Source organism: Canis lupus, chromosome 14, assembly GCF_011100685.1.
Source record: "Canis lupus familiaris isolate Mischka breed German Shepherd chromosome 14, alternate assembly UU_Cfam_GSD_1.0, whole genome shotgun sequence".
NCBI lineage: Eukaryota > Metazoa > Chordata > Mammalia > Carnivora > Canidae > Canis > Canis lupus.
In genome coordinates this window covers 56439907-56466124 of record NC_049235.1, presented here as the reverse complement: position 1 = coordinate 56466124, position 26218 = coordinate 56439907, and the positions used below count along the sequence as shown (strand labels likewise).

General features: G+C 37.7%; 1 protein-coding gene across 1 annotated transcript in view; it reads right to left on the bottom strand.

Moving 5' to 3' along the window:
* Positions 1–26218, bottom strand: part of CFTR (CF transmembrane conductance regulator) — a 162420-nt gene that overhangs the window by 117389 nt on the left and 18813 nt on the right. Inside the window, 2 exon segments of the mRNA NM_001007143.1 lie at positions 13702–13810; positions 17587–17697. Of these exon segments, the coding sequence (NP_001007144.1) occupies positions 13702–13810; positions 17587–17697 (220 nt within the window).

The window sequence follows — 26218 nt, the reverse complement described above, 5'->3', positions numbered from 1 at the left end:
TGGTAAGCCAGCATTGTTCAGTTTACTCTCCCCGACCCTTAATTTGCTTTGATTCGCCCATTTTCTACAACCTCTTTTCTAAACCTCAAGTGCCCAATACAACAAGCTTTCTTATTCCCAATAAATAAAAATGCTTTTCTCTACCAACAATCATCCCCATTAGGAATCCTAGCCTATACAGAGCCGTTATTGATTGACCACTAGCTATTCATACTATACCTTACATTCAATGTTTCATTTCAAATTAACTGTGTAGACCAAGGCTCTGAATATAAGGAAAGAGTCAAACCTTTTTTAAAAAGTTTCCAAACTGGGACAGCCCAGGTGACTCAGCGGTTTAGTGCCGCCTTCAGCCCAGGTGTGATCCTGGAGACCCGGGATCAAGTCCCACATCAGCCTCCCTGCATGGAGCCTGCTTCTCCCTCTGCCTGTGTCTCTGCCTCTCTCTCTCTCTCTCTCTCTCTCTCTGTCTCTCATGAATAAATAAAATCTTAAAAAAAAAAAAAAGAACTTATTGGGGGATCCCTGGGTGGCTCAGTGTGGTTTAGCACCTGCCTTTGGCCCAGGGCATGATCCTGGAATCCTGGGATCGAGTCCCACGTCGGGCTCCCTGCATGGAGCCTGCTTCTCCCTCTGCCTGTGTCTCTGCCTCTCTCTCTATGTCTATCATAAATAAATAAAATCTTTAAAAAAAAAAAAAAGTTTCCAGACTAATCACAAGATGGGCTATAGTTTTCTCATCTCACATAGCCATATTCTCAAAATGTTTGAATTATAACTAAAAAATTAAAAATTAAAATTAAAAAACTTTGAATTATAGCAAACAGAAAAGTACTAAAAAGAAAAATCACTTACCTACCTGGATATACCATGTTTATAGTTGCCATATCTGCTAAAAAGCATTTATTTTTTAAAAAATTAAATAAGAAAAAAATTAAAAATAAAAAGTAAATAAGTGCAGAAATTATTGCTTGTTGGTGCATATCATTTTGTGTATGGTTTATGCTTTTATGGCTCATGTATCCATCTTTAGAATATACAGAAAAGAATTAGTTCTTAGGTTTTATATTTATATAAATGGTATCATAGTATGCTTTTTGCAACTACTCTGTATTTAACGGTTTTTAGCATTTATTTCCATTGATACTTGTATATCTACCACATTTACTCTAAGTGCTGCTCAATAGGGTATCCTCGAATAAATCAAGATTTGTCCAATTGCCTTACATTGGGGCAGATGGGTTGTTTCCATTCTTAAACTACTACAATCTGTGCAAGTGATGCCCTGGCTATTTCTTTTTAAGTTTCAGAGACCCATGCCAGACTTGTCTAAAATAGATAACTTTATTTCAAAATACCTCCTTAGACTAGGAAAATGAACTGTCAAAACAAATCTTAGATTTGAAAATATAGGTATAAATTTATCTGTACTATAAATATAATTTTCATGGTGTGTTTGGTAATATTTCATACTCAAAATAACTTTTAGATCAATATTTCATTCTAGAGTTTTTCTGTATTATGTTATTCTTTGTAGACAAATGCCAATACCACATTTACTTTAATTTCCTTATCCTCAAATATTGGGTTTGCACTTGGCTAAAACGCTTTCTGGAGTTGAAGTTAAGAACACTGGATTCGTATGCACTACCCTTGTTAGAAGTACTGTGTCATCAACCAGTGGAGAGTAAGGATCCTTGGTGTTTACCACGTATACCAGATAAAACATCATTCCTTACTCATTTTAAGACAATCACTGGGGGGGACGCCTGGGTGGCTCAGTGGCTGAGTGTCTGCCTTTGGCTCAGGGTGTGATCCCGGGGTCCTGGGATCGAGTCCTACATCGGGCTTCCTGCAGGGAGCCTGCTTCTCCCTCTGCCTGTGTCTCTGCCTCTCTCTCTCTGTCTCTCTCTGTGTGTCTCTCATGAATAAATAAGTAAAATCTTTAAAAAAAAAAAAAAAGGGCAACAATAACTGGGAAAGTAAGGATTCTGATTGCTACTCAGGAATCCATGCTTATATCATAATCTCCACAAATATCTTTCACCCTTTCCCAGGCCCATATGCCTACATAGGTATTCTCCTGATAATACATCAGAGAATACAGAACCACTGATCAACACCGCAGTATGTATTCCTAAGGAACAACATCTACCCATGGAATGTTAAAATGAGCATTCTGAGGAAAAAAGAAAAATACTTTGGCAGTTGAGCTATACACAGAATTTTTAGAATTGGAAATGTACAGGTAGAAATTTTTTTCCTACTGAGTAATTTGAACTACAGTCCCTACCACTGTCTAGCCAGTATATTTTTGCCATAACCGGCCATCTCTATCACAACAGACTTACTTGCTAAGGAGTTATTCAGTTGCAATTTTTTAACAAAATGAGTAAAATGTGTCTTAGTCTGATTCAGGGATCTATTTTACACATATTCATTGCTGAATTGGTCCTCATCTTGCCTGTATCGACAGATGACATGCTCATCCTTTGAACAATAATGGCAATTCCACAGTACTACAGTAGTAGTACTCTGGGAGGGCACATGTTCATACAAAAAAAAATGCAATTTCTTTTTGGTAGAGAAAAATTCCAATAATAGCATCATCATCTGCAAACAGCAAACTGACATAAACCTCACCACAATATGGAACCGTCAACATTCAAGGACAAAATCACCACTCCAACCCCCCCCCAGCCCCCCCACCCGTTCTTCCCTAATCTGTTTGAAGCAGCGTGTTCTCTAATATTTACAATGGAACCACTTACAGATAGCACCTGATTTTTTTTTTTTTTTTAGAAGGGAAAACAATGGTAACCAGCTTAGTCTATGAAGTAGAGTCCTTTACAGAAATCATCCCTGAAAATGACTGGGAAAAACAAAGTCCTCTCTTCTTAATATGTGAAAGTTTTGTATACCCATGGCTTGCACTATTCTGAAATACAAGAAATTTCCCAATTTGCCATCATATAAAATAATGTAAGCAGACTGACACTCGAATGTCACAAGGAGTAACATAAATTTATTTGAAAATTTGATTACATTTCATTACTTGATTATTACATGTTTATTATGTTTTATGAACAAATAAAGATGCAATTTACCTAATGTTTCATTTAGATAATATAAGAAGCCTGATATCTATTTTTAAGCTAGCGTGACAGTGAAATTCAGAAGTCATGAAACCCAAGGTCCTATCCACATTACCTATGCTATCTGTGTCACCTTAGTCTCTTCCTTTCTCTGATGTGTTCTTCATTGATAATCCAAGTGGGGGCAAGCTGATCTTGAAGGTCCCCTCCAGTGCTAACATCTCTGTTTATATGATCTGAGTCTGAGGAGTCTCCTGACAGAGACTGGGGATTCCTTTGGCAATTGTCCTGGCCCACATCCTGCCACGACTACTGGCATTTTCTACTCAAGGAGATACAGATCAGAACAGTGTGGGTTCAGAAGACAATCTGGGTAGAGAGTCAGGTTAGAGAACCACATTCCTGGTGGGAATAATCTTGAGTCCCAGTTTAGATCAGCCTCCCAGAGAAAACTTAAGTAGGCTGAAAAGACCTCCTGGGAGACGTATCTTTCATAGGACCCTCCACAGCAAAACTCAACATCAGCTGTGGCTGAATGTAAATCCTTTCACCATTTCTGTCCTACCTGCATAACTAGGACGGGCCAGAAGCTTCTAGAGAAAGAGAAGTCTGTCTGATATTCAGACTACAAAATTGCAAGTTCAGGTGAAAACAAGAAACTTGGTTTAGGTTTGCAATTACACAATTGCCTTAAAAATTACACTTCTAAACCCAAAGTATAGTTGATTATTCTGATACAAGTACATGATTAGTTGAAGAACTTCTAAGATTACATGACTTTCTATGGTGTGTAGCCAGAAAAATCATCACCATCATTATGTCAACTTGTCTTGAACATATTTTATGTCTTTATTCCCAGGAATACTAGGACATTATTTGAGAAATATTGAGAAGTTAAGGTTTCAATTAAAATTAATGGAATACCAATATTGTTATCTCAATAACAACTATCAAGAAATCTGATGAAACTTCAATACCGGTTTCTGATACATGTTCTAAATATACTTGGATATAAAGATGTTTCGTTAACCTGAGAAAGAAATTCTCCCTCAAGACCACAATCAGCACCAAATTAATTAATACCAATAAACTAAGTAATAAAATTCTAGAAGTGTTACTTTTAGGGTTAGGCAAACGCAAACAATAGGAATACTGGCTATTAGAACAATTTAACATTTTTCCAGAAATTTAAGTGAATCAAGAGTTTAATAGGTAGAGGTTTAAAAACTAACTATACTGGGATCCCTGGGTGGCGCAGTGGTTTGGCGCCTGCCTTTGGCCCAGGGCGCGATCCTGGAGATCCGGGATCGAATCCCACATCAGGCTCCCGGTGCATGGAGCCTGCTTCTCTCTCTGCCTCTCTCTCTCGCTCTCTCTCTGTGACTATCATAAATGAATAAAAAATTAAAAAAAAAAAAACTAATTATACTAAGAAAATAGATTCCTATATGCCAAGCATAATAATCAATTAATTAATTATCTTGATAATATAACAATTTAATACATGAAACATTATAAATACAAGTAATTAATATATGTACCTTAAATACATTTTACAAATGTTAGTAACACATAAAGTTTTAAATAAAAGTCTTAAGGTTTGAAAAATTCCCAATAAAGAAAAAAAACAGATATTGTGAAGATTACATTCCCCTCCAAGTTATTTTGTAAGACTAACACAATCCTCATCAGAATTTCAAGTAGATTCTTTGGAACTGAACTTTCAGCACCAAAGTAGTAGGGACCCTTCGCTTTAATTTCTAAAACAGGGATCCCTGGGTGGTGCAGCGGTTTGGCGCCTGCCTTTGGCCCAGGGCACGATCCTGGAGACCCGGGATCGAATCCCACGTCAGGCTCCCGGTGCATGGAGCCTGCTTCTCCCTCTGCCTGTGTCTCTGCCTCTCTCACTCTCTCTCTCTCTCTCTATGACTATCATAAATTAAAAAAAAAAATTCTAAAACAACCTCAACGTGATATATAATACCTACCACAGAAGATCCACCCAGCAAATATTTGTTGAGTCAATAAATGATTCTAAATTCCATATGAAAAAAATGAGAAACTAGTCAAAAACATTTGAGGAATAAGAAAAATGTCAGAGGGTTTACATTACTGGATATTAGGTCATATTATATAGCTATTATAATATGTGGCATGACAAAGAAATAGAGTGATTTATCTGTGAACAGAGAGTACCCATAATAATTTTATATATAATATGGCATTTTAATTCAGTGGAGAAAGGCTAAATAATGTAATAAATGATGAAGAAACTGAATATTCATTTTTAAAATTAGATTTCTATCCCAAACATCCACTAAAACAAATTCCAAATAGATTAGATATTTTCATGTAAAAACAAATATTTGGGGGGGGGGAAGGACTTTTAAAAATGATGACAAAAAGCAGAGAACACAGGAAAAGGTATATAGATTTGGCAACAAGTTTTTAAAAATTAAAACGGGTAAAAACTCACTAGAAACAAATTACAGGCTGGGGAAAACATTCTCTCATATATCCACAAGAAAAAGACAAATCCTAAAAGGAAAAATGCAAAAAAGGCAGAAAGATATGTAAATGCTTAATATATAAAAACTGTTTAAACTCACTGGAAACCAAAGGTAATGCAAGTAAAAGTAATAGAATACTTTTTCTCACTGAACAATTTGAAAATATGTTTTAAATGATAATACCTGTGATTGGTGAGGATTGAATTTACACAGTAGAGTAGCAAGAAAGCCAGTTAATACAATTGCTTTTTGAAAGCAATTTGAAAATCTGCTAAAATTAGCTTTTAAAGGGATGTGCATTGAAGGATTGTTTGTAATTATGAAAAATCAGAGGCAATATAAGTAAATATTTAACAATGGGGAACTGGTAAATTATGACACAGCCACGTGATTCATTAAACATTAAGGTGACTCAGTAGGCAAGTATATAATGATATGAAAAGGCATTCACAACACATTAAGAAGGGAAGTGGATTTATAACGTATTATATAAACCAAGGATTCCTCTCCCTTTATTAAGTATATATTCCCATGGGGGGGCGGGCGGTGGGAAAGTGGATAGACCTAAATCTACCAGAAATTATCTGATTACTTTCATAATCTAAAAAAAATACTTAAAAGAATAAAATTTTGGATAGGAAGTTGCATATCACTTAGGATAATTAATAGATGGTAAAAAGAAAACGCGCGTACAAAAAAAAAAATAAACACAGGTATGCTAGATAAGACAAAAAGAGTACTGTGCTTATATTACCAAAGCAAAGTCTTATGATTTGGCTTTTGACAGAGTGAACAAGGGTGTCAAATTTTTGTTTATCTTGATATACCAGAGTCTGGTGGTAATTCCTGGCTTTATACGAGTGCTAAAGGAAGAATTTTTCCATATTAAGCATAGAAAATAAGACCTATCCACCACCACAGTTGTTTAGTTTTTATTAAAATGTCTATACCACATCAAGAATAGAATCTCAAAAAATACTATCATAACATCTGTCTACCTCCGAATCATGCTTTTAGATTCAATGCCTAACTCAAAATGTTTTGCTTCGCTATTTTTCTTTTAGTGTTTATTGATACATTAACTTACCAGCGATGCTCTCACTAGAAATCTAACCTATAGTCTTCATGGTTTATAAGAAAAAGTTCTTGGATTTGTTGATATAGTGGAATAGTAGGATTAATCCAGAAAATGAAATAAGGGAAGGGAAGACGTGTTAAAATATCGCTTTTAATTTCTGAAGTAATGCTTAGCATCTTTTTTTTCTTTTTTTTAGAATCTATCATTTTTAAACACTGGTGAAACATAGTCCTGTGCCCTATATTTTTTTTTAATTCATTTATGATAGTCACAGTGAGAGAGAGAGGGGCAGAGACATAGGCAGAGGGAGAAGCAGGCTCCATGCACCGGGATCCTGATGTGGGATTCGATCCCGGATCTCCAGGATCACGCCCTGGGCCAAAGGCAGGCGCCAAACCGCTGCGCCACCCAGGGATCCCAGTCCTGTGCCCTATAAAAATCAAAAGGGTACTTTAAGATTACTTATAGCATTTAGAGGAAAATGCAAATAATTTGTGCAGGTAGGCCTATTTTCTATTTAAAGACAGAGGAATAGCTATCATTTATGAAGCACTTGCTACGTACCCAGATCTATTCAAGTTTAAATAACTTACCCAGTGTTCCAAGGCTATTAGGTGGCAAAGCTAGGCTTTGAACCAAACGTTTGGCTCTAAAGCCGTCATCTTATTCATAACCATAAATTGAAATGGAAAAGTTATTAACAGGCCAGTTTCTCTCTCAAACATAAGTGCAAGGATTATGATTAGTTCAACATCGACCTGGAAGATCAAGTTATAAGTTTAGATCATCTTGATTTAGATAAATGCCACCTCTCTGGGACCCGTAGCATGGACATATAATTTAAAAGGCTGAAGAGGGACGCCTGGGTGGCTCAGCGGTTGAGCACCTGCCCCTGGCTCAGGGCATGATCCGCGGTCTCAGGATCGAGTCCCACGTTGGGCTCCCTGCCTGGAGCCTGCTTCTCCCTCTGCCTACATCTCTGCCTTTCTCTCTCTGTGTCTTTCATGAATAAATAAATAAAATATTTTTTAAAAAAAGGCTGAAGAGATCATAGAGATGATACACTTTACTACAACCCCTTTTTATAATATACTCAAGGAAATGGAGATCCAGGCAAGTTCTTTGATTTGCCCCAAGATCATAAAACAAGCTTGTGGCAACAGGGTATGAGCATGCCCCATGGGAGTTAAGGAAAAACAACAACAACAAAAATGTTCTACCTTTGAAAAAAGATACATGCTTGAGTGCACCACATATATTTTACTTTATTTCACCATTTTTTTCATTAGTCACTACTGGATGCTGGTTAACTACAAGAGCTAAAAATGCACCATATTCTTACCAGGAATGGGAGGCCTGGATGTCCTCATATCCAGTTTAAGTTTAAAAACAAAACAAAACAAAACAAAAACAAACATGATTACAAACAATTCCTAATTTACAAGTCAATTTTGTTCCAAAATTCCACATGAAAGAACAGGAGATGCATTTTGTCTTACATACAGGATTCTCCTGGACATGGTGTTGGATTCCTAGGTTAGCTTTCAAGGGGGAAGCGGGGCGGGGTGGGGGGGGGGGGCGCTGGGTGGCACAGTTGGGTAAGCCTCAGACTCTATTGTGCGATCAATCCCCGTGTTGACTCCGGGCTCAGTCTAGAGTCGGCTTGAAATTCTCTCTCCCTCTCCCTCTGCCCCTCCCACTCATGCTTGCTTGCTCTCGCTCTCTCTCTCATATATAAATAAACCTTAAAAAAAAAAAGCACATATACAGCTAGGGACACCTGGGTGGCTCAGTAGGTTAAACGTTGGCTTGCCTTTGGCTCAGGTCACGGTCTCAAGGTTGTGGGATTGAGCCCTGAGACGGGCATTCTGCTCAGTGGCGACTCTGCTTGAGATTCTGAGAGTCTGTCTCTCCTTCTCCCTCTGCCTCTGCCCCTTCCCCACTTCCCCACTGCCCACACTTGTTCTCTCTCTCTGTCTCAAATAAATATTTTTTTAAAAGTACATATACTGCCGAATGTTCTTGGAGCATCACTCTGTCCAAAGAGTATTCAAATAATTTGGTACATAAAACCCAACGAGCTGTATAACAAAGTTTCTACAGAAAAAGATGTAATGTCTCCCCCTACTGCAATCTTGGAAGAGAAACAGAGTCCCTCTTAGCCATGTATCTTTGCCTTCTCCGAGCGCCCTGTCATCTGCTTCTCTCCAGTGCAGTCTGGGGGGGGCGGGGTTGGGGGGCGGCGGCGCAGGAAGACACAGGAAGTTAACACTAGTCACTTTGGGACTTTCCAGTATACCTCCAGCTGCATTTTAGTGTCAGTGGATCCCCCCCATCACTTTTATTCAGGGGCTCCTTGGTCCCAATGAATCTATTTACTTCTCTTTCCATGACTATTTTTCTCCCACAGTCCTCCAAAGCCTTCACCTGAGAGCTTTTAGAATGTCAGGGTCTCTCCAGAATCCTCCTGAATCAGAATCTGCATCTTGGCTCCATCCCGAGTCACTGGTATGCATCTTAAAGTTTCAGAAACATAGCTCTTCTGTCATTAAAGAGTTAATATTCGTTTTTAAACTTTTCTATATTATCATTAAGAAAAAAAAACAAACTAGAAAGTTCCCTCAGTGCCACCCAACCGCTCCCCTGAGATTCTAGCAAAAGTCAGACGCATTCAGTGATAATGTTGGTGCTTATCTACCTGAATCAGAATCACGTGGGGACCTTAATGAGGCTACTATTATCCTAGGGTCCATCCCAAACCAATTAAATCACATTATCTGGGGTGGGGCTACTGGATACTTTAAAGAGTGATATAAAAATTCCTTATATTTCAAAGAACTCTAAACCCAGAACTTCAAACTCTTCTTGTCACCAGAACCGAAGAAAGGTGTAGATGGCTATTCTGGTGGGTAGCACAAGGAAGTGTGTTTAGAGATGGGGGTTCTAGTAGGGAGTAGAAATAGTATATAGGGGGGAGTTTAGGAGATATAGCATGCAAGTCACTGGGAGGGCTAGAGAGGCTGCTACATATGGGGAGAGGTAGAGATGGGAAGGAAGATGAGAAAGAGGTCCTAGCCTACAGGCATCTAGGAGGAGATCTGCTGGAGATGGCTGTCTTTAGGTAGCTAATTATGTGAAAGGGACATACACAAGTCGAAGCCTAAACCAGGGACCGTGTGCAGAATTCCCCCAAAACACTCTCCTTAGCCGTGGGCTTGTGTTCGAGTCCCCACTCAACGTCTTTGTCAAAACATAAGGGACAAAGACCTTCTGCAGTACAGACCATGCATGGGACTTGAGGACTCTAGCAACATTAGTACTTGGACTCCTTTGTGTCCTTAACCTTCTTGGGGTTTAATGAATAAAAGGAGTTTGACCGAAGTTGCACTGATGCTCATCCCATGTTGATGATGGAAATACGCCCAGGGCTACCTAGGACCCAAGAAAGGACAGCCATGTGCTCGCCATAATCTGCTTACAGAACTCCCTCCACTTGGCTTGCCTCTCACTATCCTTAATTGACTCTAATAGTCAGTTTTTCAACAGCCAGTGTCTCTTTGGTGCTAAGAGTCCTAAATGTGACGATCATGTTGTATCTGGCTGCTGAGTCAGATGGAGAAAAAACAAGTACATGAAGAGAGGCCATAGCTAATATGATTTAAAGTTACATCAACTGTTGCAGAGAGACAAGCTCCTTTATGATGGCATTTCCTTTTTTCCTTAACCTTTCACAGTCAAAAGCAAATTTCATAGTACTTTTTCTATCAGCCCTGAAACCAACCAAAACCTCTTTAACATCACAATTACCCTGATTCAGGGAGACCAAGAACGTACAGGAAATTTTGAAAGCATGTCCACCTTTTACCAAGAGCAGTGGTATAGCAATCTCAAAGATCCTCACTCATTGAGGAAGACAAACCATGAGAGACTCCTAACTCTGGGAAACACACAGAGGGTTGTGGAGGGGAGGTGGGTGGGGGGGATGGGGTAACTGGGTGACAGGCACTGAGGAGCGCACTTGACAGGATGAGCACTGGGTGTGATACTATATGTTGGCAAATTGAATCTAAATAAAATACTTTTTTTAAAAAAAAAAAAAAGGATCTTCACTTTAACAATTACCAAAGATTTTGACAATTTCATGGACCTTTTTTTTTTTTAATTTCATGGACTTTAACAATTACCAAGCTGATACATGCAGAGGAAAAAAGGGATGCCCAAAAAGAATACCATCAATACTAAGGCATTGGTATAAAAGACAGCAGTCTTATAATGATGGCTACATTTTCTCCCCCTCTTTTCTTCTGGAAGTAACAAGAAGCATGGGGTCCCGAGACGAGGCACCCTGAAAAGCTGCACTTATTTTAATGACCACACAGTTATTAAGACTTAAGTATTCAACATTTTCACGACTTGGAACTTCACAACCTCAGGGAGGTTTTTTCTCCGTGACAAAGGTGAGAAAACTCCAGCCTCACAACACCTGTTCCACGACCAATGTAAATTTTCCTCTCCCACCACACGTATTTCAGCTGCTTTTCCCATCCCTCCTACTCTTCACCAATATCCCCTTGGTTACCAGTAGCAGGTGAGCTGGCAGGAATGAGCTCTGCCCTTCACACTTGGTGATGGCTCCAGACCTGCAGCTCAGGGCTCAGCCTAGCTGGAGAGCACCTCATCCCTCACTACCACCCATCCCTTTTGCTGGGACACGTTTAAGACTTGAGAAGTTTAAGAATAAGTCCTTCTCCACACCCACTCCATTTGTCTACCCCCTAATTTTGTTTGTAAGTTTGACCCTAGCACTACTGGCCCTTGGGTGGATTTCACACAGTTCCTTCTGGAGCATAATAAGTAAAGGACAAGATTCTCTTTGCTTTCTATCCTGCTTTCTACTGGGATCTTTCTTCATCTTTGCCCCAGAAGTGACCCTGGAAGAAGCCTCAATCTTTCAGCTTCTGTGAAACCTGTATCTCCTGGGATGATGCAAAGAAACTCAGCAGACTCAAGACTGGTTACTACAGACTCCATTCTGTGGATTGGTAAATACAATCATTACACATGTAATTATACGGCAATTATGATCTGATTTTGCAGAAGGGTCATAGGCTTTGGAGCTAAAAAGACCTCTCACGCAAATTTACCATATGTGTGACTCTGGGAACTTTCATAATTTCCCTGAGTTTCCATATCCTTTTCTGAATATTAGAGATAATAACATCTGCTCCGTGGAATTACTAGAAGAATTAAATAAAACAATCTGCAGAAAGGGCTTACTGCTGAATCTGGAATAGATTAGGTACAATAAACATTAAACTCAATAAGTGTTAAACTATATTATGCTACTTTTTTTTTGTTTTGTATACACGACCAAAAAAAATAGGTAAATATCTTCATTTATCATCTCAACTTTCACATTTAGGTGAGTGCTTTTGTTTGCATGAAACTTCAATGCTGCTGGATAAATTATTTCAGAAACCAGGGCACAAAAAGTGCTTGATCGTGAGGCCTCTCTTTCCAGTTCTACACAGTAGCACTTATGTTAATCAATGGAAGCAGCATGTGATGGAGACCATGACCAAGGAGAACTGTCAGTCCCCACCCTAGAGTCTTGGTCATGACATAGTTGTTTGAAGTGTCACTCGTTTCAATCCAACAATAACTTACTGAGAATGTCACATTCTTATAAATGACCAGAGTGAATTGTACTTCGGCACATTGACTCAAATGTATACAGTATAATCATTAAAACAACCAACAAAAGATTTTGATTAAGTCAAATAGAGCCAGATGCTATAGACGAAATTGTTTTCCAAAGTTCTGAGTGCTCTCACTGAGAAAAACCACCTCAAAGGCATCTTAATCTTGAGCTGCCTTACTCATAGTTATGAACAAAATATCGCCCCCCCCCCCCAAACCATTGCAGATTTCTATAGGAATAGACAGGTAGAAAGACAGGTGGGTTGGCGGGTAGGTAGGTAGATGTGGGTGGATGGATGGATGGATGGATGGATGGATGGATGGATGGATGACAGATAATTTCCAAAGACAGAAGAATTTTTCCAGGTGACTATCAACAGCATTACAAAACATTCGGGATCTAAATGTGATCATCTTTGTCAAGATAAATTTCTAAATGCATTTTTCTTGGTATGTACAAACTACAAATGCTTAAAAACATGCAACTTGAAATGGCATCTTTTGGGGAGACATTATGGCACTAATTCTCCAATGTAAGACCAATATGAATACATGTGAATCTAGATGGTACTTATACCGAAGAAAATATCATGCACGGTTTTTACTTTGACTAAGTTTGCAACTCATCTTTGCCTTTTATAGGTTACAACCGAGAATTTGAGATGATGTAAAAAATAATAGATCTGAGTCACACTTAACAGCAGCTGGGAAACATCCCAGACTATACTTAAACACCGGAAAGCCTGAAGCTTTCAGACATGGAGCTCTCTTCTCACTGATGAAGTCATAGGAGGCTGAGAAAATCTACTGCAAGAGTACCTCACTGCCAAATTTAAAACTTTTGCTATTTTTCCCTGAAACTCAGTCTGCAGATAGGATTCCAAAATATTGGAGATGTTCAAATAGGTAATTGGCTAAACGACTTAATTCTCCTCTGACATTGTGTCATATGACATACTGTCAAATACAGAAAAATAAAAGTGCCAGCAATCTTATATACTAGTAAGAGAATGTGATTTGGGATCATAACAAAAAATAAATCTTTTCAAAGAAATTTATTTTACTGAACCTATTTATTTTTCTATTTATTTCAAACCCATTTCAATTTGTAGACTGCCACCTGGATTCCAGGGCACCTTAGTGTATTTTTACTTGTCTTTATTATAGTGGTTTCTTTGTATTTGGAGTTGAATTAGTCCTTTTATCTGAACATGAGACTACCCTAGTCATAAGAATGAATATAATTACTTTAGATTAAGAAAATTGTAATAATGAATACACTTATTATCCATAATGAATTTACAAATCAGATCCTTACCCCTAAATATAATAAGATTCCATAGAACGCAAATCTCCAGAAAAAGCATCGCCGAAGGGCATTAATAAGTTTGGGGTTCTTCTTTGATGCCAGCTCTCTGTCCCATTCTCTGCAAAAGAATAAAAAGTAGGACCAATAAGTTGCATGTGCAAATATTTGAGCTATTCTATTTCCCTTTATATAGTTTTACTCTCCCAAAGACATCCAAGGAGATTAACCCAAGTGACTGAAGAGACAAACCTTGTGGAGATCTTCCAACACCAACACTCAGATATTTGGCAGAATTTGATGCTTTACCATAGATCAATTTTCAGGGAGTTGACTTGGTGACAAGGCCAGATTTATGTATTAAAGGAAGGTACTGGGCTTCTTAAAAGCAATGCAAGAGGTGGACAAATAGAGTATGACTCTTATGAACATATGTTAATGTGCTTGAGACAGTGAAAAATAAACAAAAATTCAACTCTCCCCCCGCCCCTTCACCTTTTGATCTTTACTTGTTTAGACCTGTAGTGAATTTTACAAAATTTAACTGCCAAAAAAACCCAACATAAAAGTCAGGTGGATTTTTCTTTTATTTAACATTAGAAGAATTCGTCTAAATGACTGCTTTTGAATGTAGGGGTATAAAACAAATACTGCCAAACTTCATTTTCAGCTATTAAAGTCAGTTATTAGAGTAATAGTCTTTGGAAAACTAGAAGAGAATTAAATTCTATATTTTGTGGAAAAGAAGCCACATAGTCTGAAGGAATGGTGGTATCAAATAAGCTTTCTTTTAAAAACTGGAAATTCATCAGTGGATTATATTTACATTATAGGCACTTCTGTCTGTTAATGAAAGTCCTTTCTCTTCCCAGTGGTTAAAATACATCTCTAAATGTCACCCTGATCTGCATTACTAAACTGTACAGAGATGAAAAGTTTCACGGGCAAGAACTAGATAAGTATTTTGCGTTTCATTAAGAGCTAGGTCCATTACTATTCATCTGTGATAATTAGAGGTGGTTTTAAGTTACCCCAAAGGAAGAACACACAACTGGCAGTCTCAGTGCAAAGGAAAACGGCTGCCCAAGAAGCTCACTATCTACAACACCTAATTACCTATCCCGTCTACCCACCTCTCCACTCTTTCACACCTACACAGGGCTTGCTCCCGTCCATATCATCCAGTGGCTCACAACAGGGTAAGAAGCTAAAGATGGAGGCAGATTCAGCCTCTCTTTCAAAGGAAGAATGAGTCAGATGAGAAAGTCAGGAAAAAGAAGTGGTACATAGACCAAAGAAATGATTTCAAGGTGGGAGGAAGTGGTCAACCTGAAATCATGTAGGAAGAGGCCATTTTATTTGACATTAAGAGACCTCTGGTGACCCTGGTCAATGTTGTTTTGGCAACATGGTAGACACGGAAACTATATTTCAGGGAGCTGAGATGTAAAAGAAAGGTGAAGAAGTGGAGGGACCAGCAGAACAAAGGAATAATAGCTATAGAAGAAGAAGGAGAAGGAAAAGGAGAAGGAGGAGGAGGAGAAGGAGAAGGAAAGGAGGAGAAGAAGGAGAAGTAGAGGAAGAAGAGGAGGAGGTGGAGGAGGAGAAGCAGGAGGAGGAGGAGAAAGAATGGGAGAATAGAGCAGCAACCTGAGGGAAAGGCAAGGTGGGTGAAATTTATTTTAATGATCAGGATTTGAACCATTTATAGCCTGAGAGAAGGAGTTTGCAGGGAGAGGAGGTGGTAGCACCATAACAGACCCTGTAAGAATCCCAAACACTGAGAGTTAAATCACAAGGGAAGAAGCTCTATATTTACCAATTCTGTAGCTTTTCGTAAAAATGGATGTGCAGTCTGCACAGTCTGTACAGAGGGTTCAATGTTACAAACTGAACCAGATGGGCCAGTGTGCCTCAGCTATGTGGTTACCACCTACCGACCTTTGTCATCAGGCAATTATGAAATGTGGGGCCAGGGTCACTTTCCAAGAGCGCAGAGGTACTAAGTGCTATAAATGGCGTGTTACTCTTCCAAAATGTTTCAATAAATTCTAAATAACAATTTTATTTTTTACAAAAAGAAATGCATAGAGTGAAAAGAGATACAAAATAAAGACAAGGGTAAGAAAGACAGAATTTATGGACTTATACTGGCACAGAGTTGTTGAATTTACAAAATTAGGTATACTTTGAATTGATATGGGAGATGCAATAAAAACAGGAAAAAAAATCTTAGGCCAGATAATACCACCAATTCCAATGTCCTCTATTTGGCAATAAATAAAAATTTATCTGTAGTACACAGATTCTTATTAACCTAGTCCTACACTGATTAATCTTTCCCTTGGTATCCATTCAGAACTTAGGTATTCAACATATATTGTTTTATTGAGAACTTGCTGATATTCCTACAATGTATTAAATTGATATATTTTTATCTTTGCAACAATATTAAAGGTTTTCACACAATGCTAGTCATTTCACATTCAATTATCATTCACTTAGCAAATTTTTATTGAGCATCTACTGTATGCCAGACCCTATTCTAAGCACTGAGGAATACATCATAAATAAACCAAACCAAACAGACCAAAATATCCTTGCTTTCTCGGCACTTGCACCTACTTAGGGCCTAATAATAGGAATTGGTCCCTGATATTGCAAAGAAGAATCTCTTATTCCCACTAGCCTAATTATTTGAATAAAATCAAGAAAAAATAAGGCTGAACATCTTACTTTGCCTTGAAAATATTTTTTAAAGGGAAATGAGTTTAATGAAAATAAGGTAAACAAGTTACAAGTCCCAACATTTTTTTATTTGGGGGCAATAATTTAGTAGCTACTTTTTCTTTTCCTTTTTCTTCTCTTTTCTTTTCTATTTTTTTTTCCTTTGGTATAAGGAGTGAGCATGTGACCCTAGAGTCTCTGGGATTTTTCACATTTGGCCAAGGAGAAAGGGCTCTTATCTTTGTGATTTGTAAGGAAATGAGCAGAGTTCTAAGGACCCACTGCATGGGGTAATCTGGTCTGAGAGAATAAAACCAGCACAAGCAAATACCAAATGGCACCAGAGTCTCTGGTTCCACTCAGTTGCTAAGGCCAGTCCTCTGCATAGACCCCTTCACACAGGTAGGCTACAGGAGCCAACAAATTCCCTTTTTCTATTAAGCTGGTTAATTGGGTTTCTGTCACTGGTAATCAAAAGGGTTCTAACCATTACTCGTAGAAAAGGGAACTCTGAGAACTAGTCTACAACGGGAAGCACTGATCCTGAGGAGGTGGCAAGTACAGATCTGCCCTAGAATCGTGGCTCTGTTGGTCATCAGCTGGAAAACTGCATCATCTCTCTGAGCTTCCTTTACTCTCTACAAGATGGAAGTGATGATGTGCTCCTCCAAGAGCTGAGAGGAGATACTATACCCAGCATTCAATACGTACTCAAAGAAATTTTTACATTTCTTTGCTATCTAATGGCCATTACCTTAGGATGTCCAAGTAACTACATTCATATTCAGATATTAAGATTTTGAGGGCAAATATAAACAATTTGCTTCATAAAGATGTTACTTCAGTCTTCACAAAATCCACTTAATGTCCTTTTTTTTTTTTTTTTTTAATGTCCTTTAAAGACAGGTAACTTCTCACAATTATTTTTCAGAAAAAAAAATAAAGTCATTTATCAGGAAAATAGCTAATCTTTCAAACTTTAATTGTTTAATTTTTAATTGGTCAAGACTGCAATGAGAAAATAAGATGTTCCTATCTTAAATATGTCATTTTAGGAATTAAGCCATTAATAAGCTAGTTCTCTATCCTTTAAATAATTAGAGTATTATTAATAATAATTAATAGTATTAATTCCTCCCTCCAACTAATGAATAATGTCCATGAACGTACCTTTCCAATTTTTCAGACAGATGATCAGCAGAATCAGTAGAAGGGACTTGGTATATGTCTGATAATTCCAGGCGTTGTCTATAGCCTTTTATCAAAATTGGTCTGGTCCAGCTGAAACAAAGAGAAGGGACAGATGTCAATATTCACTTGATCTGGTCTCCAGTATAGACTTGGAATCCGATACTATTTTAAATCTTCTGGCAGGTGAGAAGTGGTGGGTGCATAAATACTAGAATAAAATAAGTCAACTTATAGAAATAACAGTGCTTCATATTTTATAGGACACATCTGTGTAAAACACCAATACCTCTGAACTAACATGCCTAAGAGAAAGGATCAGGAATGATAGTAGAATCCTTCCCAGCAGAAAAAAATAAGCCACTACACATTCTATATATAAGTATTCTTGATGGTTGAGTGTCTAGATGCCTCAGCTCAGGATCCGGGATTGAGCCCCATGTCGGGCTCCTTACGAGAGGCCTGCTTCTCCCTCTGCCTATGTCTCTGCCTCTCTCTCTCTCTGTGTCTCTCATAAATAAATAAATAAAATCTTTTAAAGAAATAAAATAAAGTATTCTTAAAATAACAAACTATTCCAGGGCACCTGGGTGGCTCAGGCAGTTAAACTTCTGACTCTTGGTTTTGGCTCAGGTCTGATCTCCTGGTCATGAGATTGAGCCCCACACTGGGCTCCACACTCAGCATGGAGTCTGCTTGAGTTTCCCTCTCCCTCTCCCTGTGCTCCTACTCTCCACCCTGCACTCTTGTCTCTCTCAAATAAATAAATCTTAAACAAACAAACCAAAAAAGCTGCCCCCAAATAACAAGATACTAGGAGTTTAGAATCACTGAAGCCCCATCTCTACCACTTTAAATATAAAATTATCTATGAATGATAAAGAAGATGGACCCTCAACCAATATCCCCATACAATGTTGTTCTTATACATGGCTCTCAGCAACAAACTATTGTTGAATGAGTTGACTATAGCTAAAGGATTAATGAATACTTTGCATTAATTTATTGGCCTAATTATCACTTCTGAATCATTACTTGAGGGTGGGGATCATAACTTTACATTTTGTCTCCTTGCCCCACAGCATCCACCCCCTACACATCTAATAAAGAACAAGTTATGATGAAAACTAGTGAAGCTAGTATGGTCAATAATTAGGATATGCCAGTTCTTTCCTTTTCCTTTTCTTTTCTTTTCCTTCAGTTATTTTCAAGGATATTGTTTCTAACTAGTACAGATAAAACAAAATAATCTTCATAGAGATAAGCATCTAGATGCAGGAAGGCTAAAAGCTGGCAAACTGCAGGCCATAGGATGGTACCCTGGCAAATCTTTAACCACCCCTTCTCCAAGAAGAAAAAAGTGACTTCAGTCATTTGCCCATTTCTGTGGTGTAAATACTCCCACTATGACCAGTTTCAAGCTAGTAAATGTGAAGTCATTGAACACAGAGTTGGGAAGAGATACAGAGGTGCATGTTATAACATAGTATGTTTATCTTCCAGCTACAATGACAGTAAATAACCTAAACAGCAAAGATAATAGTGAAATGTCAAATTAGGTAGTGACAACTGTTGCATTTTTATTACCTTTAATATAATTTATCTAATTATAAGTGTATATCACTTAATTTTTAGTACTAGTGTACTTAACAACCAGCTCACAAATTTCCTGATAATTTAACAATCTGCTCAGCCAGAAACGGCCATCCGCAGTAGGTCACTGAATGCCAAATGGTGGAAAGACTTGGAACAAGGGCAATGGCATTGAAGACAAAAAGGAAGGAGTCTAAAGAAGGTTTAGTAAAAAGGAAAATAGATTCCATCCATTAATAAACTATGTTCAGTATGTTTGAAATTATTAAAATATGATACCAAATTGACAAATAAACAGGATTTTACTTTCTGTAAATTCCAAATACCATAAGACATTTTGCAGGAAATTAAAAAATAAATCTTTTTATCTTTTAAAAAATATATATGAACAAACATCCTTTGGTCCATATCTAAGATCTGATGATCATTCCCATGAATGAGTCTCACGCTCATTTTAAAGTAACACAATTTGTGGGCTGCCTGTATTAAAAGCTTTTGGTGCCTGTTTTCATATGTATATTGTACCTTGAAATCAAGGTTTGATTATCAAGAGTTCCAAAGCTCAGCATCATCAAACCAAAGTATTCGGTAGGATTAAAACTCAAGTTAGCTATTTTTAATTAGCAATAAAATTTAGTGTTTCCTGACAGGTTGTCACAATAAACCCATATTTGTATCCCGAAATAGAAACTTGGCTTAAAGTGAATTATGAGAACTAAAATTAGTTCGCCTTAGGCTGCCTAGAAATCACCAGAATCACCCTAGGGAAAAAAACGTATCCTGTTAGATTAAACTGATAACATTGAATGAAATTTCTGCTCCAATGAGTTCTCCATGCCTGCCTCAAGCCAATCTTAGAAATACAAAAACAAAGACAAAACAAAAAACTCCCCAGATACCTACACTTTATGAAATATCACTTATTGAAAGACTCCAGCCACCACTCCATTTGCATAATCCTGAGTAGGTTAAATGTACTCAGATAGAATTTAGGAAAGCCCAGTGAGGATTTCTACTTCCACATTTCCTCCATTGGAAATCAATAAGCATTAGGTGGTTCATGAAGCAAAGCAGATTATGACTGGAATAACTACAAGCAGTAAACCCTGTTCTTTCTCCTCTTCGAATTTGCTCCCACCATCTCTTCCTCTCATCTCTAATTAATTTTCTCCTTCATTCATAACCAGTCACTATATAGTGACAATGGCTTTTAAAAAAAGGTCTTAGAAATTGTGACTCTTTCCAAAGTTCTGGCCATTTCCAACAAACTAGCTAATTATTACTTATGGGGGTTAACAGAGGTCCCTAAGTTATACACTTCTTTAGAACTTAAAAGTTCCAGAGTGATTTTGAAAGAAAAGGTCTGGTACCCCAGATACACTGTTTTATTCACTTAACTGTAAGAGGCTTCAGATTTTATTGAGGAAAGATGCTATCACTTCACTGTTTAAAAATACACACACACAAGAAATTGTTTTTAATTAATTTCATTTCTTAGGACAACATTTCTAATTTTTTTACAGAACGACTTGTAATTTCTTATAATGAAAATAATTTTTCAATTATAGCCACTATGAAAGCCTTGATTTTCATAAACTCTATCCCTCTAAAACCACATAATTAAAGTTTATAATCATTTTTTCCATTTGACCTTTGGCTTTTATTAATCCAACAGAAACATCTGACATTTTCACGTGCTAAAATCTAAGATGAAAGTCAGGTGTTAGACCTTTTCAGTTCAAAATGATTTAGTCTGTATAAAACAATCACGCTTCCACAGTATTTAACTTTACATTTTCTTTAACAGGCCAAATGAAGTAAAAGAAAAAATTTGACAAGCACTGGTTGTATGACACTTCTCCCAAAGACTGGCAAATTGATACACTCAAAGACTAGTAGCCTTTTTCCTTTTTGCACGAAACAATTAATACTCAAGGAACTAAGTGGAAATTGAACTATTTTGTGTAGACATATTTAAATACACCAGAGGTTTTCTCATCATTCAACTTATTTACCATGAGTTTGAACTAGCCCAACTAATCTGGATAGTCCCAACTGAAGGAAATGTTGAACTTTAACGCAAAGCAAAGATGGAGACTCACTTGAACATGTTGTGATAATAAATCTCAAATTTCTGCAGCAAAGCACTATCATTTTGCTTTAGATTCTTTTTTGTGGGGGAGGATGTTGGGGTTTTTGTTTTTTGATCCACGAGTATGACAGGAAGGATTGATTTGAGACCAGAAGTCTCTCATCTTTATAAGGATGTAAAGAAAAAAGTCATAAAAATAATACTTCAAACATCACAGCTTTATCAACTTAGATTCAATGTTATCTCGTAGTCAGATGTATTTTTCTCAGTGAATTTTGGTGAAAATAATGCTTGAGACAGTAGTGGTATCTGGCTCTCAAAAAGTCTTGTGTAAAACTGGCATGCTTCAAGACTGCACCCCAATGTCATAGCTCTGGGGTAAGGGTCAGGCCAGGGAGTCCTTGCCCTCTGATTCCAGAAGTGTTTAAACAATGTTTGCTTCTTATTCATAAACTGGTGAATTTATAAGTAATAGCGACTTGAGTCAGCTCAAAAATCTTTAGGAAGAACATGCTTTGCTAAAGATCAGTCGTGTTTATGTTTAAGAGCTCACGAGGATCTAATTTTACCAGGAGAACTATAGAAGTTCTTTTTCTTCCTCTAGATGAGTGAACAGTAAAGTAAATGTAGTCAATGAATTTCAGATAATCTGGGAAGATAATTAATTGCTGCTTAACAAAAGACACCAAGCCAATTCTGAAAAATCTTCTGGATGTCCAGAATTTATAGCCATACAGGCATCCTAATATAAATTAGTTTAACTTCATGCCTAAAGAATCCAAACATTGAATAGAAAAATCAATCTGCCCATTTTATAAGATGCTTCTAAATATAAGTGTATTAGGAATGCATGCATATTAAGGAAATGTCTGAAAACATAGTTTCTTTTTTGCTTGTCTATCTTCTCCAATGTTTATGAGCATATATGTCTTTGGAAATAAGGAGGACTTTTTTTTTTTTTAATTTAAGAAGGAACATACAGTTATAATGCATTACTCATTATAGCTATCCACCATAAAATTTCTAGTCAATCTTTTTTAAAGATTTTTTATTTAATTTGAGAGAGAGAGAGAGAGCAAGCAAAAGCAAAGGGAGAGGCAGAGGGAGAAGCAGACTCCCCACTGAACCAGAAGCCCAACTCATGGCTCAATACCTATGACCCCTAGGATCATAACCTGAGCCCAAGGCAGACGCTTCATGGACTGAGCCATCCAGATGCCCCTCTGGTCAATTGTGTTCTAACTCCATGATTCACACAATGTTCACTATCAGTACTAATTTCCCACGAAATTACTTTTTCCTCTTTATATGGATGTCTGAGGCACTACTTCATCATAAAGACTACAAAACCAGTCACCTGACTCTTACTACAAATCTGTCACTGAAAAAACTGAAGGAGTGATTTTAAAAAGAAAAGACAACTCTAGGTCTCACCCTGTCTCTATCATTTCCCAGTCATGTGACCTTGGAAAAGGCTCTGGCTCTCTCAGCTGCAGCTCCTGATAGAACAATTACCATGACAACTTTACCTGGTTTTCATGGGAGCCAAATTCAATACAGTCTATAAAGTAGTACAAATGTCCCTTATTACATGCTTCCTCATCTAAGAAATTGCTTGGCTTCAGTTTAATTTTCAGAGCACTGGAGTTTATTATTACTGGGATTATAACAATAGTAACAGCTAACATCAATAGGGTTTTAGTGCAGCCCTGCAAAACGCTAGGGATTTCATATACATTATGTCATCTGAACCCCCACAACAATTCATAAGTCTTAGTATTATCTCCCACCTACAGATGAGTAACTGAGTCTGAGGAAGCTAAAAATAATTTTCCCACAGAAGATTGAATTAAAAAATAAGATATGACACCAAACCTACCCTCGTATCAAATGTGCCATATTAGCACCAACTGCATACACTTATATAGAACACCAAAAGAACAAGTAACAGTAGATAAAAGTTAACTGGACTTCATAAAAGTCCAACACTTTTTATGTCTCAAAGGACACTGTCAAGAAAGCAAAAAAATAGTCCAAAGAATTGGAGAAAATTTTTACAAATCATATATCTGATAAAAAGAGTTTTACCTGGAGTATTTAGGGACTCTCATAATTCAAAAAAAGACAACTCAATTTAGCCAGAAGCAAAGTATCTGAATAGATATTTCTCCAAAAAAAAAGATATACAAAAGCAAATGAAAGGATTCTCAAGCTCATTAGCCATTGGGGAAATGTAAATCAAAGCCACAATGAGAATCCATGTCACACCTCCTAGAATGGTTATAATAAAAAAAAGACAGGTAATAATAAGTGTTGAAAAAGATGTGGAAAAACTAGAACCTTCATTTTACATCCTATGGTGGGGATGTAAAATGAGGCAGGCACTTTGAAAAAGCCCTAAAGATCCTCAAAATATGAAATCTAAAGTCACCCTATGATCCAGCAATTCCACTTGCTGGTACATGCCCAAGAGAAATGAAAACATAGGTCTGTGCCAAAACTTGTACACAAATGTTCATGGTGGCATTTTTTACAACAGGCAAAAAAAAGAAATAATAATAATCCAAATATCAACTGCTGAACAGACAAATGGGTATTCCTCAACTAGAATATTACTCAGTGATAAAAAAAATGATTTACTGGACACATGGATGAAGCCTGAGAACATCACATTAAGTGAACAAAGTCACAAAAACTACATTGTTCCGCTTACAGAAATGCCCAGGACAGGCAAATCTACAGACACACAAAGGAGATGAGCAGCTGTCTAGGGCGGGGAAGGGCGGCTCACGGGTATGGAGTTTCTTTTCAGAGTGATGAAAGTATTCTCAAATTGATAGTGAGAGTTCCCCAACCTGCCCAAACCAGGGAATTGAATATTTTAAATGGGTAAATGGTTTGATATGTGAATTATAGCTACTAAAGCTGGTTTTAAGACAAATGACACACAGAAATTGACTGTCAGTGTCGATTTTGGAAAGTTCTCCCACATTTTATTTTATTTTATTCCTCGAACCGTGAAATGTAAGTTCTTATTACGGTGACTTTGACACTTTAAGCTCTTTCAAATGGGTTTGTGCTTGGGCGGCCCCTGCAAGTGATTAGCACCCCCTTCCCATGAGAGGATCATGCATGTGGATCGCTTATTTCCTGAACCCCCCTCCTCCAAGCAAGGCACTCAGAGCTGTAACCACCATAAATACAGATAAGAGTGATCATGGCATTAACAGTGTAAAGAAACTGAGGAATGGGTACCATGGGCGAAAAACCATTTGTACCATTTCTACCTAATTCGTCCATGTGACTTGGATTTCAGGGACTCGAGCAGTTGGGAGACAACAAGCAATGGATGGAGAATTCCCACCCATCTTGAAAGATAACAAAGAAGAAACAAAGCACTGTGATTTAGAGCCCATGCCCACGTACTTTTGAAAAAGCAGCCTCAGAGTGGTATTCCATGGTTTTTGTTTGCTTTTTATTCTATCTGGGCACGAAGCCACCAATAAAAGCCACAAATTTTATTGCAGCTGGAACAACCGGCTAGAAAGATAGGATGATTTAACTGCGCTATAAAATTGCTGTATCCTCTGTAAGTTCACTTTTAGGAGCTCTTTACTAAGAAAGACAAATGACACCATCACTCTCTAATTTCTGGGTTTTATTTCCATTGGCAGTAAGAAATAGATTTGGAACCAAGAAAATAAGGAAGCGGGGAAATGGATTGGCCTTAAGATTTTATGGTAGAAATGCCACTGGGTTACTGGCTGGCATTTGTAAAAGCTCACAGAGAGAAACTTGTGTGACTGTCAGAACCTCACAACTATTACTGTTATTTTAGACAACTGCACTCTGGAGAACAGAGCAGAGAAGCGGTTCCAAGGATGCCCAGTGGGAGCTGAGAGGCAAAGAAGGAAAACGAGTTCTGTGTCCTTCTCGCTAAGGTAGGAGCAACACATACTTCACAGGAATGACAGACTAAGGACATCACACACATGGTATAATGATTTAACTTTGCTGGTATTTGTTTTATAGTTATCGCATTTATCTAGTATGATTCCCCCTCTTTTTCTAGAACCCTGCATCCTTCAACATTGAAGCTCTTTGTTTGGACATCATGACTAGGACCCAAAGTAAACAGTCTCCAGAATGCTTCAAATATCCACATCCTTTCCGGGTCCTGGTTTTCATTCTAGAGTTAACTCAACATCTGGAATCAAAGGTACTTGACTTTTCCCATTCAAGAGTTTCTCATAATATGCAGATGACATGCCTCTCCTGGGGCCAGTAGTCCTCTGAGAAGCTCTGGGCTGTGGAGTCGGGGATCTATTTGGTCTAGGCCACCATAGGCAGAGCAGAAGCTAACTCTCATGACCTTCAACCTCCAAATCACTTGCTGGTCCCTCACTATGTGTCCACGAACATCACTACTTATTAAATCCTCTCTGAAATCCGCTCACTACTTACTGCCTTGATGAAACTTCTCCCAAAATTAAAAAAATAAAATACAGGGTGATTCCACCCAGTTGTTTATCCAAAGACGTTTATTTATTTGTTTATTTTGCTTGATAGATCGAATGGTAAAATGGAGGTTGGAGGCCGCCTTGGAAACGTTCTAAGATAAAGCCCATTAACAGCTAATACTCCCAGGGCCACACTGAAACACACGGCATAGGGAAACAAAGTTGATGATTTTTTTAAAAAAATTCAGTCATGATAAAAAATTTAAAAAAAAATTCAGTCATGATAAAGTTGGTCTCAAGGATCCGCTTGAAGTCATCTAACCAGATACATGGTCGGTAAAATTTTAGAATTTTTCTCATTTATCTTAACCCTCTCTTCACTTTATTTATGCTGTTTGCTTTCTTACAGTGCTACCCTACTGTTACTCATGATTACTTCTCAGGATGATGCACAGAGTAGCATAGCATT